Below are 17,122 nucleotides of genomic sequence, written 5' to 3'. Positions count from 1 at the left end.
TCTTCCAAATGTGAATTTGATGCAAATTAGAAAGGCGAACCTCTTCTCTTGAGCACGTACATGAGCTGATTAGTTACTACTCACTCTTGTCATGGCAGAATAATGGAGGACAGACATTATTATCTGATTAAGGAATTCAAATGGGTGGTAGTAAATCCCCCTGTCTCCTCAAATGAGGATTTGGAGGCCAGAAAATCACCTTGTAACACCTTGCTTAAAATCACATCAAATGGAAAGCTGTGACGTTGGTATAATTCCGCGTCGATAGATGGCAGAGTTCATGCGAAAAATTCTTTTTGTCTGGCGGGAGACCAGAAGTAGAAGACATATCCGGTAAATCTACAAAAGCAGAAAACTGGTTAGACGTTTGTCTGGCCCAGTCAACTTGATTTGTAATCCACTGGAGGTAGTTCAGCGAGAAACTATTTAATCTTTTAGCAAACATTTGAAACACAAATTAAATTTTGTGAAGGACTTTGTCACACTGATAGACGGTTACCGAGATCTGCTTAAGCTAGCATTTTCGCTAGCTGATCAGCTAAGATTAGTGCATAACAACAATAAGGGACATCTCTTGTGCGTTAATCACAGGATTTATTGATGTTTACTTGTTTATTTTACAAGTATAATTTGTGTTTTTTCGCTCGTTGAATATTTTAGGACTTTTGCCCGTGGATCACGCACTTATTTATCTGGAGTAACGTATTAGCTAAGCTACTCTGTTGACTGCTTAGCTAGCGTTACTCGTCTTGCTGTTCATTCAACCACGAATCCAAAATGTCGGATTTTGATGAATTCGAGAGACAATTGACAGAAAACAAGCAAGGTGAGTGATCGTGATGTATATGCTTACAACGAAATCGCGAACACGTCTCACTTGTCAAATAGACATCTTTATTTTTATAAGAAAACTTTCCCAACGAATCCCCATAGCCAGCATGCGTTACGATAGGGTAGTTAACCTTGCAAGCTCGTTAAAGTAACCTAGCGACAGCTCATAGTCACCTCATTGTTCTGTTCCCGGCAGCAAAGTTTTTTTAAACTTACCATGCTAGATTGTTGCGACAGGGTTATCCTACTTTCGCACTGTCTCCATACCTGGCTCTCAAACTTTAGAAACAACTGTTGAATACTTAGTTGAATGAACTAGCGTAGTTGACGCTCTAAATTGAGACACGTACCGCTGCTCAAGCAATCAATACTGCTTTTAAGGTTAAACGTGAATCTTATTGTAAGCGCCTCCTTACGGTACTGCAATACTTCTGAAGATCTGTCAGTCTGCTGCAAGCAAACAGATTGATATTTTTTTCATTCTGAGTCGAACGTCATATCTTTTACACGCGCTGGCATTTGTGCAAGTTCAGAGTCTATTGCGTTGCACGAATTGACCGTCTACCTGAGGAGTCGAACCTAGCCCCAAAAGACTCGCCTCACAAAGAATAATGACCGGTTCGGTCACGCGGTGCAGCAGGATTACAGAATCCGCCAAAACCATCAACAAAGACAGGACAGACGCAGCCAATGTGATTAGGGCCGTCGGCAGGCTTGTCACTGCTTGGGTCGAGAACAAAGCAAAGAGACATTTTCCCGAGCCCTAGTGAACATCGTCTTCAGTGTTCCACAGCATTGCAAATCATTGTGTTCTCATTTACAGCAACTACTATCTATATCAGTATATGTCTGAGAGTAATTAGAGTCTGGTGTGAGGCTTTCCTGTGGATAAGACAAGTATCTGAAGGTGTCGGATAAATTGAAGCAAAAATCAGAGTCTCCGGAACATGATTTCATGAGATTAACCAATTGCTAACACACCTGAGTGCGCTCTGTTTCTTTACATACTGACGTTGAACTCTCTGCTTCACTGTTTGTTATTTATTTATTTATTTATTTGCCTCATCGTGTGTGAACACCAGTGATTTGTGAAAGATGTCGTCCTTTGTTTGACGTGTGAAAGCTATGAGTGTTTGTGTGTGACAGAGACAGACAGACCTCCAGGTCCTCTCGGGCAGTACCCAGTTTGATGTTGACCATTCTCATTCTCTTCCTGTACAGGTGTTGACAGTCTGAATGGGCTCGGTGGGTATTGGACAGCTGTGTGGTCTCTAGTTTCATACAAAAAAAAAAAAAAAAAAAAGGCCACACACACTCACTATGCACAACTTCTCTTCTATCTCTTTTCTCTATCTCTTCAAAGGCTATATCAAATCTTTCCTCTCTGGCTAAATGTTACATATATCTATATACTTACATATTTTGACTTGTTCTTTCTTCTAAGGAATGGAGGACTTTCTTTTTTTTCCTCTACAGTAAAACCTAATGTGTGGTAATGTTAGTCTCAAGTCTGACGTATTAATGGACAGGTTTATCTCAGGTGAATGAGTGAGAAGGCTGCAGCACTGGGCTGGTGGAGAGCAGGTGTTTATGACATAGTGACCGCAGTGGATGCTTTTCCCAGCTCACGCGGTGGTGATTACGCAAGACTTGAGATTGGCAGAATCATACAGCCTTAATGCTTTTTTTCTCCTCCTTTGATTTGAGCGTCTGCTCCTGTCTGCCATGTTCCTCCCCAAAACTGGAACCGGTCTCATCTCTTCTCTTCGCCTCCTCTTTTCCGTTTTTCGTTCCTCACGCGCTCTCAGAACGGGATAAAGAGAACCGACACCGGAGACGCAGCTCCTCACGGAGCCGCAGCAGAGAGAGGAGGAAGAGGAGTCGAGACAGGAGGAGCAGGGAGCAACGCAGCTCCAGTAAAGAGCGACGACACAGGCGCAGGTGAGGGCCAGGAGGGAGTTGTGTAAGATGGAGCGCTTCTCCCCTTTTTTTGCATCAGGAGCATTTGACTGAGGACATGAGAAGTGATTCAGGACTGTCCCGCCTACTGCAGAAAGTATTTTCTGTTGTACATGTTCAGCCATATTTTGCTAAGTTTGAGGGGCTTCTCCATCTGTAATAGGACCTTAAGTTTTAGCTGTGCTACAGGCATCCAGACAAAAAATGTCCACATCCTGATTAAAATATGTCCGAAGAGCTGTGTGTTGTCATAGAACGTGGTTGAAAATACATATTTAATATCTGTTGTCATCAGTTTCATCAGTGTACCCCCTGCCAAAACTAACTGTGGAACCATTTTGAGAGGCTCACATCACATTTGGCTGAGGTTACACATGTGAACAGACAGGTGGTGAAAGTGTACAGGCAGAACTACTGCCCCAGTCTTCTCATGGTGGTTTTCTCTTCTCTGGGGAGTCAGAGGGGTTTTTAGCACTATGTGATATTCTCAGTTCCGCATAAAGACCAGTGACATCAGTGCAGTGTGGGTTGGGTTGACACAGATCATCACAGAGGCATATCAGTGTCTGCCTAAACATTTTCCCTCTTCACTCTGGTCTTGATGACTCATTTCTCCTTTTCTCCTGACCCCTCCCCATCCTCTTTCTGTCCAGCAGTCGCTCGCCCCAGCGGGAAAAGAAAAAGAAAGTGAAGAAGTATTGGGATGTGCCTCCCCCAGGCTTTGAGCTCATTACACCCATGCAGTATAAAGCCATGCAGGGTGAGTGGTCACTGCCGTGGCCCCTCTCTGGGCCCCTCTCTGCCCTTTTATTCTCTCTCTCTCTCTCTCTCTCTCTCTCTCTCTCTCTCTCTCTCTCTCTCTCTCTCTCTCTCTCTCTCTCTCTCTGTCTGTCTGTCTGTCAGCTCACTGTCTGCTCCCCCTCTCCCTCTACTCCTGTCTGCTCCCCCTCTCCCTCTACTCCTGTCTGCTCCCCCTCTCCCCCTACTCCTGTCTCTCCTCTCTCCCCTCTCCCCCTACTCCTGTCTCTCCTCTCTCCCCTCTCCCTCTACTCCTGTCTGCTCCCCTGTCTCACTGCTCTGCCTTCTATCTTTCTCTGCTCTCCCAACACCAATGCCTTTATTTTACTTACATTCCTTTTGGTCTGTTTGTATGTTAATGTCATTTAAGCTCATATTTTCTCTCTCTCTCTCTCACACACACTCTCTTTCAGCTGCTGGTCAGATCCCAGCTACTGCGCTCCTGCCCACGATGACTCCAGACGGGTTGGCGGTGACACCGACTCCGGTGCCTGTGGTGGGCAGTCAGATGACCCGCCAGGCCCGCAGACTCTACGTGGGCAACATCCCCTTTGGCATCACAGAGGTGGGCACAGCACGAGTCCCTCACAGACATCACTGTTCATATCAGTAGTACTGCAGGATCACACTGTCCAATACCATGGTTTAGGGAACCAATCACAAGGTCTGTTACCACAGGTAAAGAACCAATCACAATGTCTTATACCACGGGTAGAGAGACAGGTCTGTGGGTCTGCACTGACTGACGTCTCAGAACCAGTATTGTTAGTATTGAGTACAAGTCTTTTTGTGTGGAATAATGAAACTACAGAGAGCCAGGGTTAAAGGAACACCCTCTTCGTTTGTTTTGTTTTTTTCCTACCGTCTGCCACATTGTGGTAATATATCAGTTATAATCATTTAAGAGCACGGTTTCTTTCCATCCTTTTCATTTTGGACTGAGTCCGGATAAACAGCGGCATGTCTGAATGAAACATGTACTGACCTAACATCTACAGCGCCCTCTCCATGTGAAAATCCTGTTAAATGTTAAAAACCACAAATTATTCTGATCTCTGATCTCTCCTCCTCTCTCCTGCCGCGCTCTAAAGGAATCCATGATGGACTTCTTCAATGCTAAGATGCATCTGGGCGGTTTGACTCAGGCTCCGGGGAACCCAGTCCTGGCCGTCCAAATCAACCAGGACAAGAACTTCGCTTTCCTTGAGGTGACTGTCCTGACCCAGTCCAGTCGTGCCTATTCCACTCCACCAGCGAAACCAGTTGCTCCGCACCGCCCCATTCACACCGGGCTGTTACCGTCTTTTCAAATATGGTTTTAGTACCTTTAGAATTGTGGAACCAGAGAACATCATATTCAGATGGCTGTACTGTATGATGCTTTTACGTGAGGCAAGGCTGTGGAACCTAGTTAACTGTGGGTATTAACAGCGCTGGAGCTTGACCAAGGCTGGTTCACTGGTCTAACTCCTCGTCTTTCTCCTCATCCTCAGTTCCGCTCGGTGGACGAGACCACTCAGGCCATGGCGTTTGACGGCATCATCTTTCAGGGCCAGAGTCTGAAGATCCGACGACCGCACGACTACCAGCCTCTGCCGGGGATGAGCGAGAACCCCAGCGTGTATGTACCAGGTAAGACCCCGGGCACGCGACGCCCCTTTAATGCCATCTGCCACGCCCTGCTTCCCGGGCTTAAAGCCTCACTGTGGCGTTAGCTTACAGCAGCAAAGATCCCAGTGGCTTATGTCGCGCTGACTTACTGTGATTCGCTTTGACCTCTTTGTGCTTTAATCTTTATCTGAATTTCATATGGATATACACGTGTAGTCCCTGCTTACCTGCAGCGCATTAACAGAATGAACCAGTCATTAACATTAAACATGAAGTTGTTGCACGTCATTGGAAGTTCAGGAATATTACCACGCGGGGGGATTTAATGTGGATACCAACGCTGTTGTTTCATATTCTCTCTCTCTCTCTCTCTCTCTCTCGCCCCCCCTCTCTCCCAGGAGTCGTCTCCACAGTGGTTCCTGACTCTATTAACAAGCTCTTCATTGGAGGCCTACCAAACTACCTGAATGATGACCAAGTCAGTCTACGGTCAAAACAAACAGCATTTAAACATATGGTTCCGCTAGGTTCCGCTGAAAATATGGCATTACTGGGTCCATTTCTTAAGAACGAATGAATGGAAATATTTATCAGTCAGTCCATAACAGTTGCCTCTCCTGTAACAAGAGGAACATCTGTGGATAATGGTAATGTAATGGTGTGTTTTACAGGGAGGTGATGTGTGTTGTTGATGACGTCTGTGTTGTGTCTCAGGTGAAAGAGCTGCTGACGTCATTCGGACCACTGAAGGCCTTTAACCTGGTCAAGGACAGCGCCACAGGTCTGTCTAAAGGATACGCTTTCTGCGAGTATGTCGACCCCAACGTCAACGACCAGGTATGTCTGCCAAACACGCGCTACACCACCTCCTTCACTCTCACACTACTCCACAATCTCCTCCTCCTCCTTCACTCTCACACTACTCCACAGTCACCTTCTCCTTCACTCACACACTACTTCACAGTCTCCTCCTCCTTCACTCTCACACTACTCCACTGTCTCCTCCTCCTTCACTCTCACACTACTCCCCAGTCTCCTCCTCCTTCACTCTCACACTACTCCACTAGTCTCCTCCTCCTTCACTCTCACACTACTCCACTAGTCTCCTCCTCCTTCACTCTCACACTACTCCACTGTCTCCTCCTCCTTCACTCTCACACTACTCCACTGTCTCCTCCTCCTTCACTCTCACACTACTCCACTAGTCTCCTCCTCCTTCACTCTCACACTACTTCACAGTCTCCTCCTCCTTCACTCTCACACTACTCCACTAGTCTCCTCCTCCTTCACTCTCACACTACTCCCCAGTCTCCTCCTCCTTCACTCTCACACTACTCCACAGTCTCCTCCTCCTTCACTCTCACACTACTCCACTAGTCTCCTCCTCCTTCACTCTCACACTACTCCACTAGTCTCCTCCTCCTTCACGCTCACACTACTCCACTGTCTCCTCCTCCTTCACGCTCACACTACTCCACTGTCTCCTCCTCCTTCACGCTCACACTACTCCACTAGTCTCCTCCTCCTTCACTCTCACACTACTTCACAGTCTCCTCCTCCTTCACTCTCACACTACTCCACTAGTCTCCTCCTCCTTCACTCTCACACTACTCCCCAGTCTCCTCCTCCTTCACTCTCACACTACTCCACAGTCTCCTCCTCCTTCACGCTCACACTACTCCACAGTCTCCTCCTCCTTCACGCTCACACTACTCCACTAGTCTCCTCCTCCTTCACTCTCACACTACTCCACTAGTCTCCTCCTCCTTCACGCTCACACTACTCCACTAGTCTCCTCCTCCTTCACGCTCACACTACTCCACTAGTCTCCTCCTCCTTCACGCTCACACTACTCCAGTCACCTCCTCCTTCACTCTCACACTACTCCACTAGTCTCCTCCTCCTTCACGCTCACACTACTCCACTGTCTCCTCCTCCTTCACTCTCACACTACTCCACTAGTCTCCTCCTCCTTCACTCTCACACTACTTCACAGTCTCCTCCTCCTTCACTCTCACACTACTCCACTAGTCTCCTCCTCCTTCACTCTCACACTACTCCACAGTCTCCTCCTCCTTCACGCTCACACTACTCCACAGTCTCCTCCTCCTTCACGCTCACACTACTCCCCAGTCTCCTCCTCCTTCACTCTCACACTACTCCACAGTCTCCTCCTCCTTCACGCTCACACTACTCCACAGTCTCCTCCTCCTTCACTCTCACACTACTCCACTAGTCTCCTCCTCCTTCACGCTCACACTACTCCACTAGTCTCCTCCTCCTTCACGCTCACACTACTCCAGTCTCCTCCTCCTTCACTCTCACACTACTCCACAGTCTCCTCCTCCTTCACGCTCACACTACTCCACAGTCTCCTCCTCCTTCACTCTCACACTACTCCACTAGTCTCCTCCTCCTTCACGCTCACACTACTCCACTAGTCTCCTCCTCCTTCACGCTCACACTACTCCAGTCTCCTCCTCCTTCACTCTCACACTACTCCACAGTCACCTCCTCCTTCACTCTCACACTACTCCACAGTCTCCTCCTCCTTCACTCTCACACTACTCCACAGTCTACTACTCCTTCACTCACACTACTCCACAGTCACCTCCTCCTTCACTCTCACACTACTCCACAGTCTCCTCCTCCTTCACTCTCACACTACTCCACAGTCTCCTCCTCCTTCACTCTCACACTACTCCACAGTCTACTACTCCTTTACTCTCACACTACTCCAGTATCCTCCTCTTTCACTCTCACATTACTCCACAGTCTCCTCCTCCTTCACTCCCAGTTTTTATCGCAGGATTACTGAATCCTGTCCTGACGTGTGTGTGTGTGTGTGTGTGTGTGTGTGACAGGCGATCGCAGGCTTGAACGGTATGCAGTTAGGAGATAAGAAGCTGCTGGTACAGAGAGCCAGCGTCGGGGCCAAGAACGCCACTATGGTGAGGAGCATCAGATCAGAGGGACGACATACGAATACAAACTACTGCACACGGCGAACACTCAGACTAATCCTGCTCTTTTCTCCCTCTCTCCTTTCTGTCTTCCTCTGTCTGCACAGACCAGTATCAACCAGACGCCGGTCACGCTGCAGGTGCCAGGCCTGGCCAACAGCTCCGTGGTGCAGATGGCAGGCTTGCCCACAGAGGTCTTGTGTCTGATGAACATGGTGGCTCCGGAGGAGCTGCTGGATGACGAGGAGTACGAGGAGATCGTAGAGGACGTTCGAGATGAGTGCAGCAAGTACGGGCAGGTGAAGAGCATCGAGATCCCACGCCCCGTGGATGGGCTGGAGGTGCCCGGGACAGGCAAGGTAGGGGAACCGCCAAAAACACTTGTCATCTGTCAGAAAGCAGAGGTTAGGTTACTGCTAACAAGTCCTATCAGATCTCATTCTCTTGCTGCTTTGTCTCTCTTGCTCTCTCTCTCTCTCTCTTGCTCTCTCTCTCTCTTGCGCTCTCTGTCTCTCTCGCTCTCTCTCTCTCTCACACACACACACACACACACACACACCCTTAGTAACACTGTGATTTTCTTGCAGATCTTTGTGGAGTTCACATCAGTGTTTGACTCTCAGAAGGCCATGCAGGGGCTGACGGGGAGGAAGTTTGCCAACAGAGTGGTCGTGACCAAGTACTGTGACCCTGACGCCTACCACCGCAGGGACTTCTGGTAGTGCCAGGGAGAGAAGGGGGCGGGGGGGGGAGGGTGAGCTAGTATGAGGAGCTGAGAGGAAGGGATGAACGGAAGAGGGAAGGGGGGTAGCGAGGTGTGAGATGAGCTTTTTAGGGGAGACACATTTTGTTTTTGAGGTTCAACAAAATTTAAGAAAAGAGGGAGAATGTTGAGTGACTGCCAGACATTTTTGTTGTTGTTTTTGTTCTTATTTTAAGAATGTGGGGAACGGGAAGGGTTAATCCTGTGTGTGTTGTTTTTTTTGTTGTTTGTTTGTTTTGGTTTTTTTTAAATTGTGTGTTAGAGAGTTAAGGGAGAGAGGGAGGGCCAGACAAAAACCATGAGAGGGCAGAGATGTACTTGGTAGCTGTTTTTTATTTAGCCGGCGCAGTCAAAAACAGAACCTAAATTACAGCTGATTACGGATGATGTAATGAAACCGAACTGTCTTCCTGTCCCCAGTTCATCTACCTGTTTTCCCTCCTTTCTATACCTCTGTAGTCTATTCGCTATCTCTGCAGGTGTTTAGTTTTTTCTTTTCTGAGGGCTTTCAGACTGCATCAGTCCATCTCCCTCCTCACCTCACTGGCCCTTCACTCGCCCCTCACCCTCTCTTTTCTTTTTTCTTTTCTTTTCTTTTCTTTTCTTTTCTTTTTGTCATTAGCTGTCGTCTCTTTTGATAAACGTCACTGCCCTTTAAAACGGCAGATGTGTCGGGTGAAGTGACGACGCCTTTGGGCGTCTGTATGTTTGTGATTGAGTTTAACAGCCCTCTTTTGATAATAAAATTGTTGAAAATGATTTCTGTTGTGGCTGTGTTTCAGTAGTTTTTTTTTTTTTGTTTGTTTACCCCCAAATTTCACAAGATGCTCTGCTGTGTTTGATTTCTCGGCTGAAACAGTTACGCTGTCATTTAATCAATTAATGGATTGGACCTGAGGCTGCGGTGAATCAAATGAATCTTTAGGGCCCAGAATGCACTTGGTTCTGGCCCTCTATAGCCTCTGTCTCCCGGTAATCATCTCTGTTGCCATGGCAGCACCCATCACCATGGTTTCCGCAGCAGCCAGCTACCTTTAAACTTACTAATCGGGGAGCTCGGAGTGTACTAACTAAAAAGAGAGTTTGTTTCAAGACTAAAATAACTATCTTATGCCCTTAAAAACCAAAACATATCGAGTTTCATCGAAACCATCGACCCTCCGCCCCCATTGACAGTCATCACTAGCTTCTCCTGGACAATCTTCTCATCGTCCCATGTTTGGGTATTCGTATTTGCCTTTTAGGTTCTCGTAAGGCAGCGCTGAGGGACACCTCAGCGGTCGACGAATGTGGCTAAACGTGGCTTTAGCCTCAGTTCCTTCATTTGACGTGGAGAGCACTGAGTCGTTTCCAGCGGGCATAACTATGACGGCAGTGTAATATTAGAAGTCTCCATCAGTGCAATTGGAGCGTTATAAATAATGCGATCATCTAGGTCTTTAAAAAGTTTCCTGTGACATGGAAAGTAGGCTTCACTTAGAAGGGGAAAAAAATGTGGTTTTAAGCACAGGGAAAATGATGTCTGACAGAGAGGGTGATGCTCACGTTAAAAGGACATCCGACTCCTGCCATCTCGTCTGATTCACACTCTGCCTCAGGCATCACATCTGTACTGTCTGAGTCAAACGTCTGCTATGTGACAGTCTTCTCCAGAGGGAGCAGTGTGTGTGTTGAGGGGGGGGGGGGGGGGGGGGGGGGGATTGGGGGGGTGTTTGGATTTCTGTGGACTGGACAGCTGAAACCTATGGATTACACATACTGTCCTTGACTTGTCCAATGCAATTTATTGCATCTGTCATAAAACAGCATGTAAGCAAACGTTAGAGGGCTTGTGTTGATTTTCTGATGAATTTCTGATAAAAATGTCTCTAGCCTGTTGTGGAGCCATGGGCAGTACCTGAACTGAGCATCTGAAGGAAAATAAAGTCATGTGTCTTAGCAGTCTCTCTGAGTGGGCTCCATGCCAGGGGCCAGAGGTTGACTGGTTTTAAACCCAGGCCTCACACCTAGGGATGCCCCTTTGAGTTGGATGTTTGCTGATTCTAGTGTGTCTGCCCTGCCTCTGTGAACTGCGCCTGAGCAAGGCACTTAAACTCCGTCTCTCTTTCCCCTCTCCTTCTCCCTGTTCCAATATTGAACAACTTCTGTGATCAAAACAGGGTTAAAATAAATAAATAAAACTGTTCGAATGAACACTTTGGTGTTTTGCGCGAATTTCGCTATTTGAAATGTTGCTCAAAAGAAGTATGAACGTATTCGTCCTGTGACGTCAAAAGATTTGCCGGTGGACAATTAATATATACGAAGCACCTTCTTGACCTGAGCGGTCAATCAATGCAGAGCAGTGGTTAAACATCGATTTACCTTTCACCCCACACTCTACACCAACCATCGTGCTAACAGCGCGGAAACTGTCAACCTGTGTTGACAGATTGACGGCCTCTGTCATCCAGTAGGAGATCACTGTATTGAGTAAGGATCCAATGGCCGGCGACTAAGGCGGGTCTACGGTCCATCAACGCAAAGCGGAGGAGGTGTTCCTGGTAGCCATCTTTGACGTGTGAAGTGATTGTTTGACGAATAGAAATAATAGAAAATAAAAAATATTGCTTGAAAAGTTGGAAAATTAAGGTTGGAGTTAAAGGTGGATTTCGGAAGGGAAGGCGACTCAAAAAGAACAGGTAAATGGTACTCGTTCTCTGACGACATCACTTCATATAGGAGCCTCTTCTTCTCCAATTTGTATCCCAACCGGAAAGCGTAGCCGGCTGTTTAATGTGAGACCATGAGCCTCTCTGTCAAAAGGCATCAGGCAATTAAATTAACTTCCCCAAAACGTACTGTTATTTCAGTGGTATTTTGGAAAACCGCTTTTTGTTTTGTTTAACGGAGGGTTATGAGGTTATGTTTTAGTTCATTAGAATTAATCTGGAAAATCACATGTATGTAGATTCTCCGGTAGCAAGCTTGGTGTCAATTGGCACGAGCACCTTGGATATTGTTGTTTATATGAAAATGTGAAACGTTGAAAGTTCTGTGCTAATAGCAAAATAGATGAATAAACAAATATAAAAGTAAAAAATCAATTAAACTGTTTATACAGGTTATTTTATCACTGCTAACCGCATGGTTTTATTGCTAGTTAAGTTTGAAAACAACTTGGTTTTTGAAGCGACTTGGATTCTGAATGCGTGGTACAATGTTGCCGAAATTCAACAGATGATCCACTTAAGAAACATCACTGTGCGACTGTTATACAGTTTCAAGATCGCCTACTGTCTTATCATTACGAAGCAGTGATGCTGGAAGAGAAATGTGTAGTTTCTGTCTCCGCTTCTGTTCTGTGCATATTTCTTAACAGAGTACAGGTTCAAGCTCTGTGTAGTCCCATGCGTAAACCAGGTGACTTTTGAATAGAACGGCTGGTGAAGTCTTCACGCGCTTTTACCAGCAGTGTCCCAAAAGTAATGGCACGTCTTGAAAATTTCAGCAAGATCTGTAGTTGTCATCAAAATCGCCAGATATCTGTTTGTTCGGTAACCTATCAGCTTCTCAAATGACATAGTTGGAATGGTGAACACAATGCCTATGCTAGTTAGCAAGCGAAACTGTGTTTAGCGTTATATACAGTATGACTTGACTCGGCGTACGCGTTCAAACAGGAATGACATCTGTGTTTATGATGTACCTAAGAAGTTCTCCGCTATGACCGGCGAATTTCCAGTTAACAAACCTGGACAGTCTCGCGGATGCTGATCAGCTTGGAAATGGTCGGGTCACATTGCGTTTCATCACAGAAAAGTTGCTTCCTGCACGTAGTTTTTTCTAGGAAAACTAAACAACTTTGGAGCACGTGTATATCTAAACACAGATTTGTTGACAGTTTTTCACTGTGTATTACAGGGACCACGGAGGTCATGTTGCTGCTAATAATACTTTGTATCTATCTATCTGTCTGTCTATCTATCTGTCTGTCTGACTGTCTGTCTATCGTCTTACACAGTGAACGAAGGCATGAGGCAAACACCTTAACCAGTAAGCCATGGCTGACAAAAGGAAACTACAAGGTGAGAGAGTGCACCTTCTCTCTTGCTCTCATGCCATCACTGGAAATCATGATGAATGTGGATTATGGATCCTTTTGATTTAGTTTCAGACACATATCCGTAAAACCCGTAAAAGAGCGTACTGCTTTTACCCTGCTTGTTTACCCTGCTGCTAGAGACTGAGTTAATGCATTATCTCCATCTGTAATGTCAGATCAAATTCATGCCCTGAAGGTCTAAAGATTTCAACCTTGACACTTGCTGAATCTCAGCTTAGACATGTAGTTCTTACTGTATTATTAGACCTAGTTCTGATTAGTTCTGAGTAGACATCTAGCTTACTTTGGTCTGAATTGTGTTTGTCTTAGAGTGTCAACATACATTAACCCTCTGGGCAGTGCCATAATGTGTTTTTGTTCTCCACAATGAAGTATACTTTCCGTTGTTACATAGACATACCCTGCTTTGAGAGAAATCAGTGTAGTGTTGAGCAATTTGGGATCACAACAACACCCATGGCCACACATGTGCATGTACACACACACACCCATAGTATGTGTGTTTGATGAGATACTTGGAACAGGTGGAAGTTTAACTCTGAAGTTTTTCTGGCAAACACTGAAGGGTATAGTATTGACCCTGATGGATGCTTTTAGTATGTGTGAGTTTGAGTGAGTGAGTGACAGACAGGCAGTGTGTGTGTGTTTGTGTGTGTGAGTGAGTGAGTGACAGACAGGCAGTGTGTGTGTGTGTTTGTGTGTGTGAGTGAGTGAGTGACAGACAGGCGGTGTGTGTGTGTGTGTGTGTGTTTGTGTGTGTGTGTGAGTGAGTGAGTGAGTGACAGACAGGCAGGATGTGCGTGTGTGTGTGTGTGTGTTTGTGTGTGAGTGAGTGACAGACAGAGAGACAGAATGTGTGTGTGTGTGTATGTTTGTGTGTGTGAGAGAGACATGGAGCTGGACCAGATGTAGTCCAGAATCACCTCTCCTGCCTCCTCTCTTCTCAGGTGAAATAGATCGATGTTTGAAAAAAGTGGCAGAGGGTGTGGAGCAGTTTGAAGACATCTGGCAGAAGGTGAGACTCTTGGAAAGAACTTTTGGAAAGGGCCTATAATCCCAGGTCAATCTAAAGTGTGTTCGGGGCTAACAGCGCTGAAAATACTGTGCTTGTGTTAAATGTTCTCAGACTCTGCTTCCTTCTTTACTGAACAATGAATCTGCTATGATCAGCAATCTCTCTCTCTCTCTCTCTCTCTCTCTCTCTCTCTCTCTCTCTTTCAGCTTCACAACGCAGCCAACGCCAACCAAAAAGAGAAATATGAGGCTGATCTCAAGAAGGAGATTAAAAAACTACAGGTGAAATAAATCTGTGTTTACTACATGCTTTTCTGTGTGTGCTCTTCTAGTCCTCTTCTAGTCCTGTGCTTTTAGAGCAGTATTAGACCAGACCGTTCCTTTAGATCAGTATTAGACCAGCCTGTGCCTTTGGAACAGTATTAGACCAGCCTGTGCCTTTGGAACAGTATTAGACCAGCCTGTGCCTTTGGAACAGTATTAGACCAGCCTGTGCCTTTAGATCAGTATTAGACCAGCCTGTGCCTTTGGAACAGTATTAGACCAGCCTGTGCCTTTAGATCAGTATTAGACCAGACTATTCCTTTAGAACAGTATTAGACCAGCCTGTGCCTTTGGAACAGTATTAGACCAGCCTGTGCCTTTGGAACAGTATTAGACCAGCCTGTGCCTTTAGAACAGTATTAGACCAGCCTGTGCCTTTAGATCAGTATTAGACCAGCCTGTGCCTTTGGAACAGTATTAGACCAGCCTGTGCCTTTAGATCAGTATTAGACCAGCCTGTGCCTTTGGAACAGTATTAGACCAGCCTGTGCCTTTGGAACAGTATTAGACCAGCCTGTGCCTTTAGAACAGTATTAGACCAGCCTGTGCCTTTGGAACAGTATTAGACCAGCCTGTGCCTTTAGATCAGTATTAGACCAGCCTGTGCCTTTGGAACAGTATTAGACCAGCCTGTGCCTTTAGATCAGTATTAGACCAGACTATTCCTTTAGAACAGTATTAGACCAGCCTGTGCCTTTGGAACAGTATTAGACCAGCCTGTGCCTTTAGAACAGTATTAGACCAGCCTGTGCCTTTGGAACAGTATTAGACCAGCCTGTGCCTTTGGAACAGTATTAGACCAGCCTGTGCCTTTGGAACAGTATTAGACCAGCCTGTGCCTTTAGAACAGTATTAGACCAGCCTGTGCCTTTGGAACAGTATTAGACCAGCCTGTGCCTTTGGAACAGTATTAGACCAGCCTGTGCCTTTGGAACAGTATTAGACCAGCCTGTGCCTTTAGATCAGTATTAGACCAGCCTGTGCCTTTGGAACAGTATTAGACCAGCCTGTGCCTTTGGAACAGTATTAGACCAGCATGTGCTTTTAGACAATTGTTAGGTCTTTTAAAACAATGCACACTTTCTATCTGTTGTTAGGCCTTTTTCAGACCAGTGTGTGCTTTTAGACTGCAGTTAGACCAGAGTATAGTTTTAAACTTCTTCCAGATAAATGTGTGCACTTACACCAGTTTAAGGCTACTGTTAGAGTCCGTGTACACCAGTGTGTGGTTTTAAACTGCTTTTGGCCTTGTCATACTGATTGCTGTGTGTTGTGGTGATTCTGGCCAGTACAGCACAGGTCAGATGTGTTTGTCCTGCCCTGTTGCCATGAGGACAGAAGAAGCCCAAGCCAAGCCAGTGTATGTCTCTATGAGTGAAACGGCTACACTCTGCAAGTTTGTGCCTGCTGATACCAGGCATCCAAACTTCCCTCCCTCCCTCGCTCTAACTTCATCTATTTCTCCCTCTCTCCCTGCTCTTCTTCTTTCTTCTTTACACTTTCTGTCCTCTCCAGCGCCTCCGAGACCAGATTAAGACGTGGGTGGCCTCCAACGAGATCAAAGATAAAAGGCAGCTGGTGGACAACCGTAAACTCATAGAGACGGTGAGAGAATTAACATGCACTCTTTTCAAACTTCATATCAGTCTCCGTTCCTTCCCATTTAAAAACTGCCCCCCCCCGCCCAGGGGCAGCGAGAGAGGGTACATGGACTGGGCTGGACGCTGGAGCCCTGCTGGGTTATACCCAGGGCTGTAACTCTAGCACTGCAGTGATGAGTGGAGATGACCTACCCCGTATGTGTGTGTGTGTGTGTGTGTGTGTGTGTGTATGAAGAGTTTTTAGATTTTGAACTGTATTGGCAGGAGCAGTCATGGTTGGTACTTTCTCAGTCAGGGTAAATGATGCCTCCACACTCGTGCCGTCACTCAGTTAATGTTAGTCTGTCATGTGACTCTGAAAGGAGACCCTTAAATCAATGCTGTGATGATGGTCTCTTCACTGTCTGGTCTCCACTGCCCTGCCCAGTCCTCTTCCTACACTTTACACGTGTGTTCTCCTGAAGCGCCAGCACACCCGAGTCATGCTGAGAGTCTGTCAGCAGGCTTTTCGCTGACAGCTGAGAGGAGGACTGGTTTAACTGGGAGCTGAGAGGAGGACTGGTTTAACTGGGGAGCTGAGAGCAGGACTGGTTTAACTGGGGAGCTGAGAGCAGGACTGGTTTAACTGGGGAGCTGAGAGCAGGACTGGTTTAACTGGGGAGCTGAGAGCAGGACTGGTTTAACTGGGGAGCTGAGAGCAGGACTGGTTTAACTGGGGAGCTGAGAGGTGGACTGGTTTAACTGGGGAGCTGAGAGGTGGACTGATTTAACTGGGGAGCTGAGAGGAGGACTGGTTTGTTTTTAGAGTGTTAAATAGGAAATTTGTTCTTACTGAGAGACTAAACGTTTCTTTTGTGTGTGTGTCTGTGTATGTATGTATATGTCTGTGTCTGTCTGTCTGTGTGTGTGTGTATGTCTGTCTGTCTGTCTGTGTCTGGCTGTGTATGTGTATGTATGTATATGTCTGTGTCTGTCTGTATGTGTCTGTGTATGTGTATGTATGTATGTGTCTGTGTCTATCTGTCTATGTATGTATGTATGTATGTATGTATATATATATATGTCTGTGTGTGTGTGTGTGTGTGTGTGTGTGTGCGTTTTAGCAAATGGAGCGCTTTAAGGTGGTGGAGCGGGAAACCAAAACGAAAGCGTA

The 17,122-nt window shown here is 46.3% G+C and overlaps 2 protein-coding genes across 7 annotated transcripts in view; both read left to right on the top strand.

Moving 5' to 3' along the window:
* The first annotated feature begins 319 nt into the window (after positions 1–319).
* u2af2b (U2 small nuclear RNA auxiliary factor 2b) lies at positions 320–9,684 on the top strand. 5 transcript variants are annotated; one of them, XM_030788944.1, is made up of 13 exons: positions 320–333; positions 661–826; positions 2,053–2,076; positions 2,640–2,772; positions 3,444–3,550; positions 4,002–4,153; positions 4,680–4,796; positions 5,082–5,220; positions 5,598–5,677; positions 5,914–6,036; positions 8,064–8,150; positions 8,270–8,521; positions 8,750–9,684. In XM_030788944.1, the coding sequence occupies exons 2-13, from the start codon at positions 778–780 to the stop codon at positions 8,882–8,884; spliced, it is 1,398 nt and encodes a 465-aa protein (XP_030644804.1). In that variant the 5' UTR covers positions 320–333; positions 661–777; the 3' UTR covers positions 8,885–9,684. The 5 variants fall into 5 exon arrangements, with proteins under 5 accessions (XP_030644804.1, XP_030644805.1, XP_030644803.1 ...); XM_030788945.1 differs by having other exon boundaries at positions 332–406; positions 3,447–3,550; XM_030788943.1 differs by having other exon boundaries at positions 332–406.
* Positions 9,685–11,524: 1,840 nt separating this feature from the next.
* cnot3b (CCR4-NOT transcription complex, subunit 3b) overlaps positions 11,525–17,122 on the top strand; it is a 14,491-nt gene continuing 8,893 nt past the window's right edge. For both annotated transcript variants that reach the window (XM_030789001.1, XM_030789000.1), the window contains exons 1-6: positions 11,525–11,606; positions 12,929–12,992; positions 13,978–14,045; positions 14,252–14,326; positions 15,884–15,973; positions 17,073–17,122. The exon at positions 17,073–17,122 is cut by the window's right edge and continues 79 nt beyond it. In XM_030789001.1, the coding sequence (XP_030644861.1) occupies positions 12,968–12,992; positions 13,978–14,045; positions 14,252–14,326; positions 15,884–15,973; positions 17,073–17,122 (308 nt within the window). In that variant the 5' untranslated portion in view covers positions 11,525–11,606; positions 12,929–12,967. The remainder of the gene's footprint in view (positions 11,607–12,928; positions 12,993–13,977; positions 14,046–14,251; positions 14,327–15,883; positions 15,974–17,072) is intronic.

This window comes from Chanos chanos, chromosome 12 (assembly GCF_902362185.1).
Source record: "Chanos chanos chromosome 12, fChaCha1.1, whole genome shotgun sequence".
In the NCBI taxonomy this organism is placed as follows: domain Eukaryota; kingdom Metazoa; phylum Chordata; class Actinopteri; order Gonorynchiformes; family Chanidae; genus Chanos; species Chanos chanos.
The sequence above is the reverse complement of the archived record's forward strand: the minus strand, read 5'-3'. Positions and strand labels throughout refer to the sequence as shown.

What these genes read in the sequence shown, in the direction of transcription:
- u2af2b (XM_030788944.1), top strand. Translation starts at nt 778, where the DNA reads ATGTCGGATTTTGATGAATTCGAGAGACAATTGACAGAAAACAAGCAA. An exon ending in TCCCCTTTGGCATCACAGAG is followed by an intron (nt 4,154 to 4,679) that starts GTGGGCACAGCA and finishes CGCGCTCTAAAG; the next exon opens with GAATCCATGATGGACTTCTT. An exon ending in ACTACCTGAATGATGACCAA is followed by an intron (nt 5,678 to 5,913) that starts GTCAGTCTACGG and finishes GTTGTGTCTCAG; the next exon opens with GTGAAAGAGCTGCTGACGTC.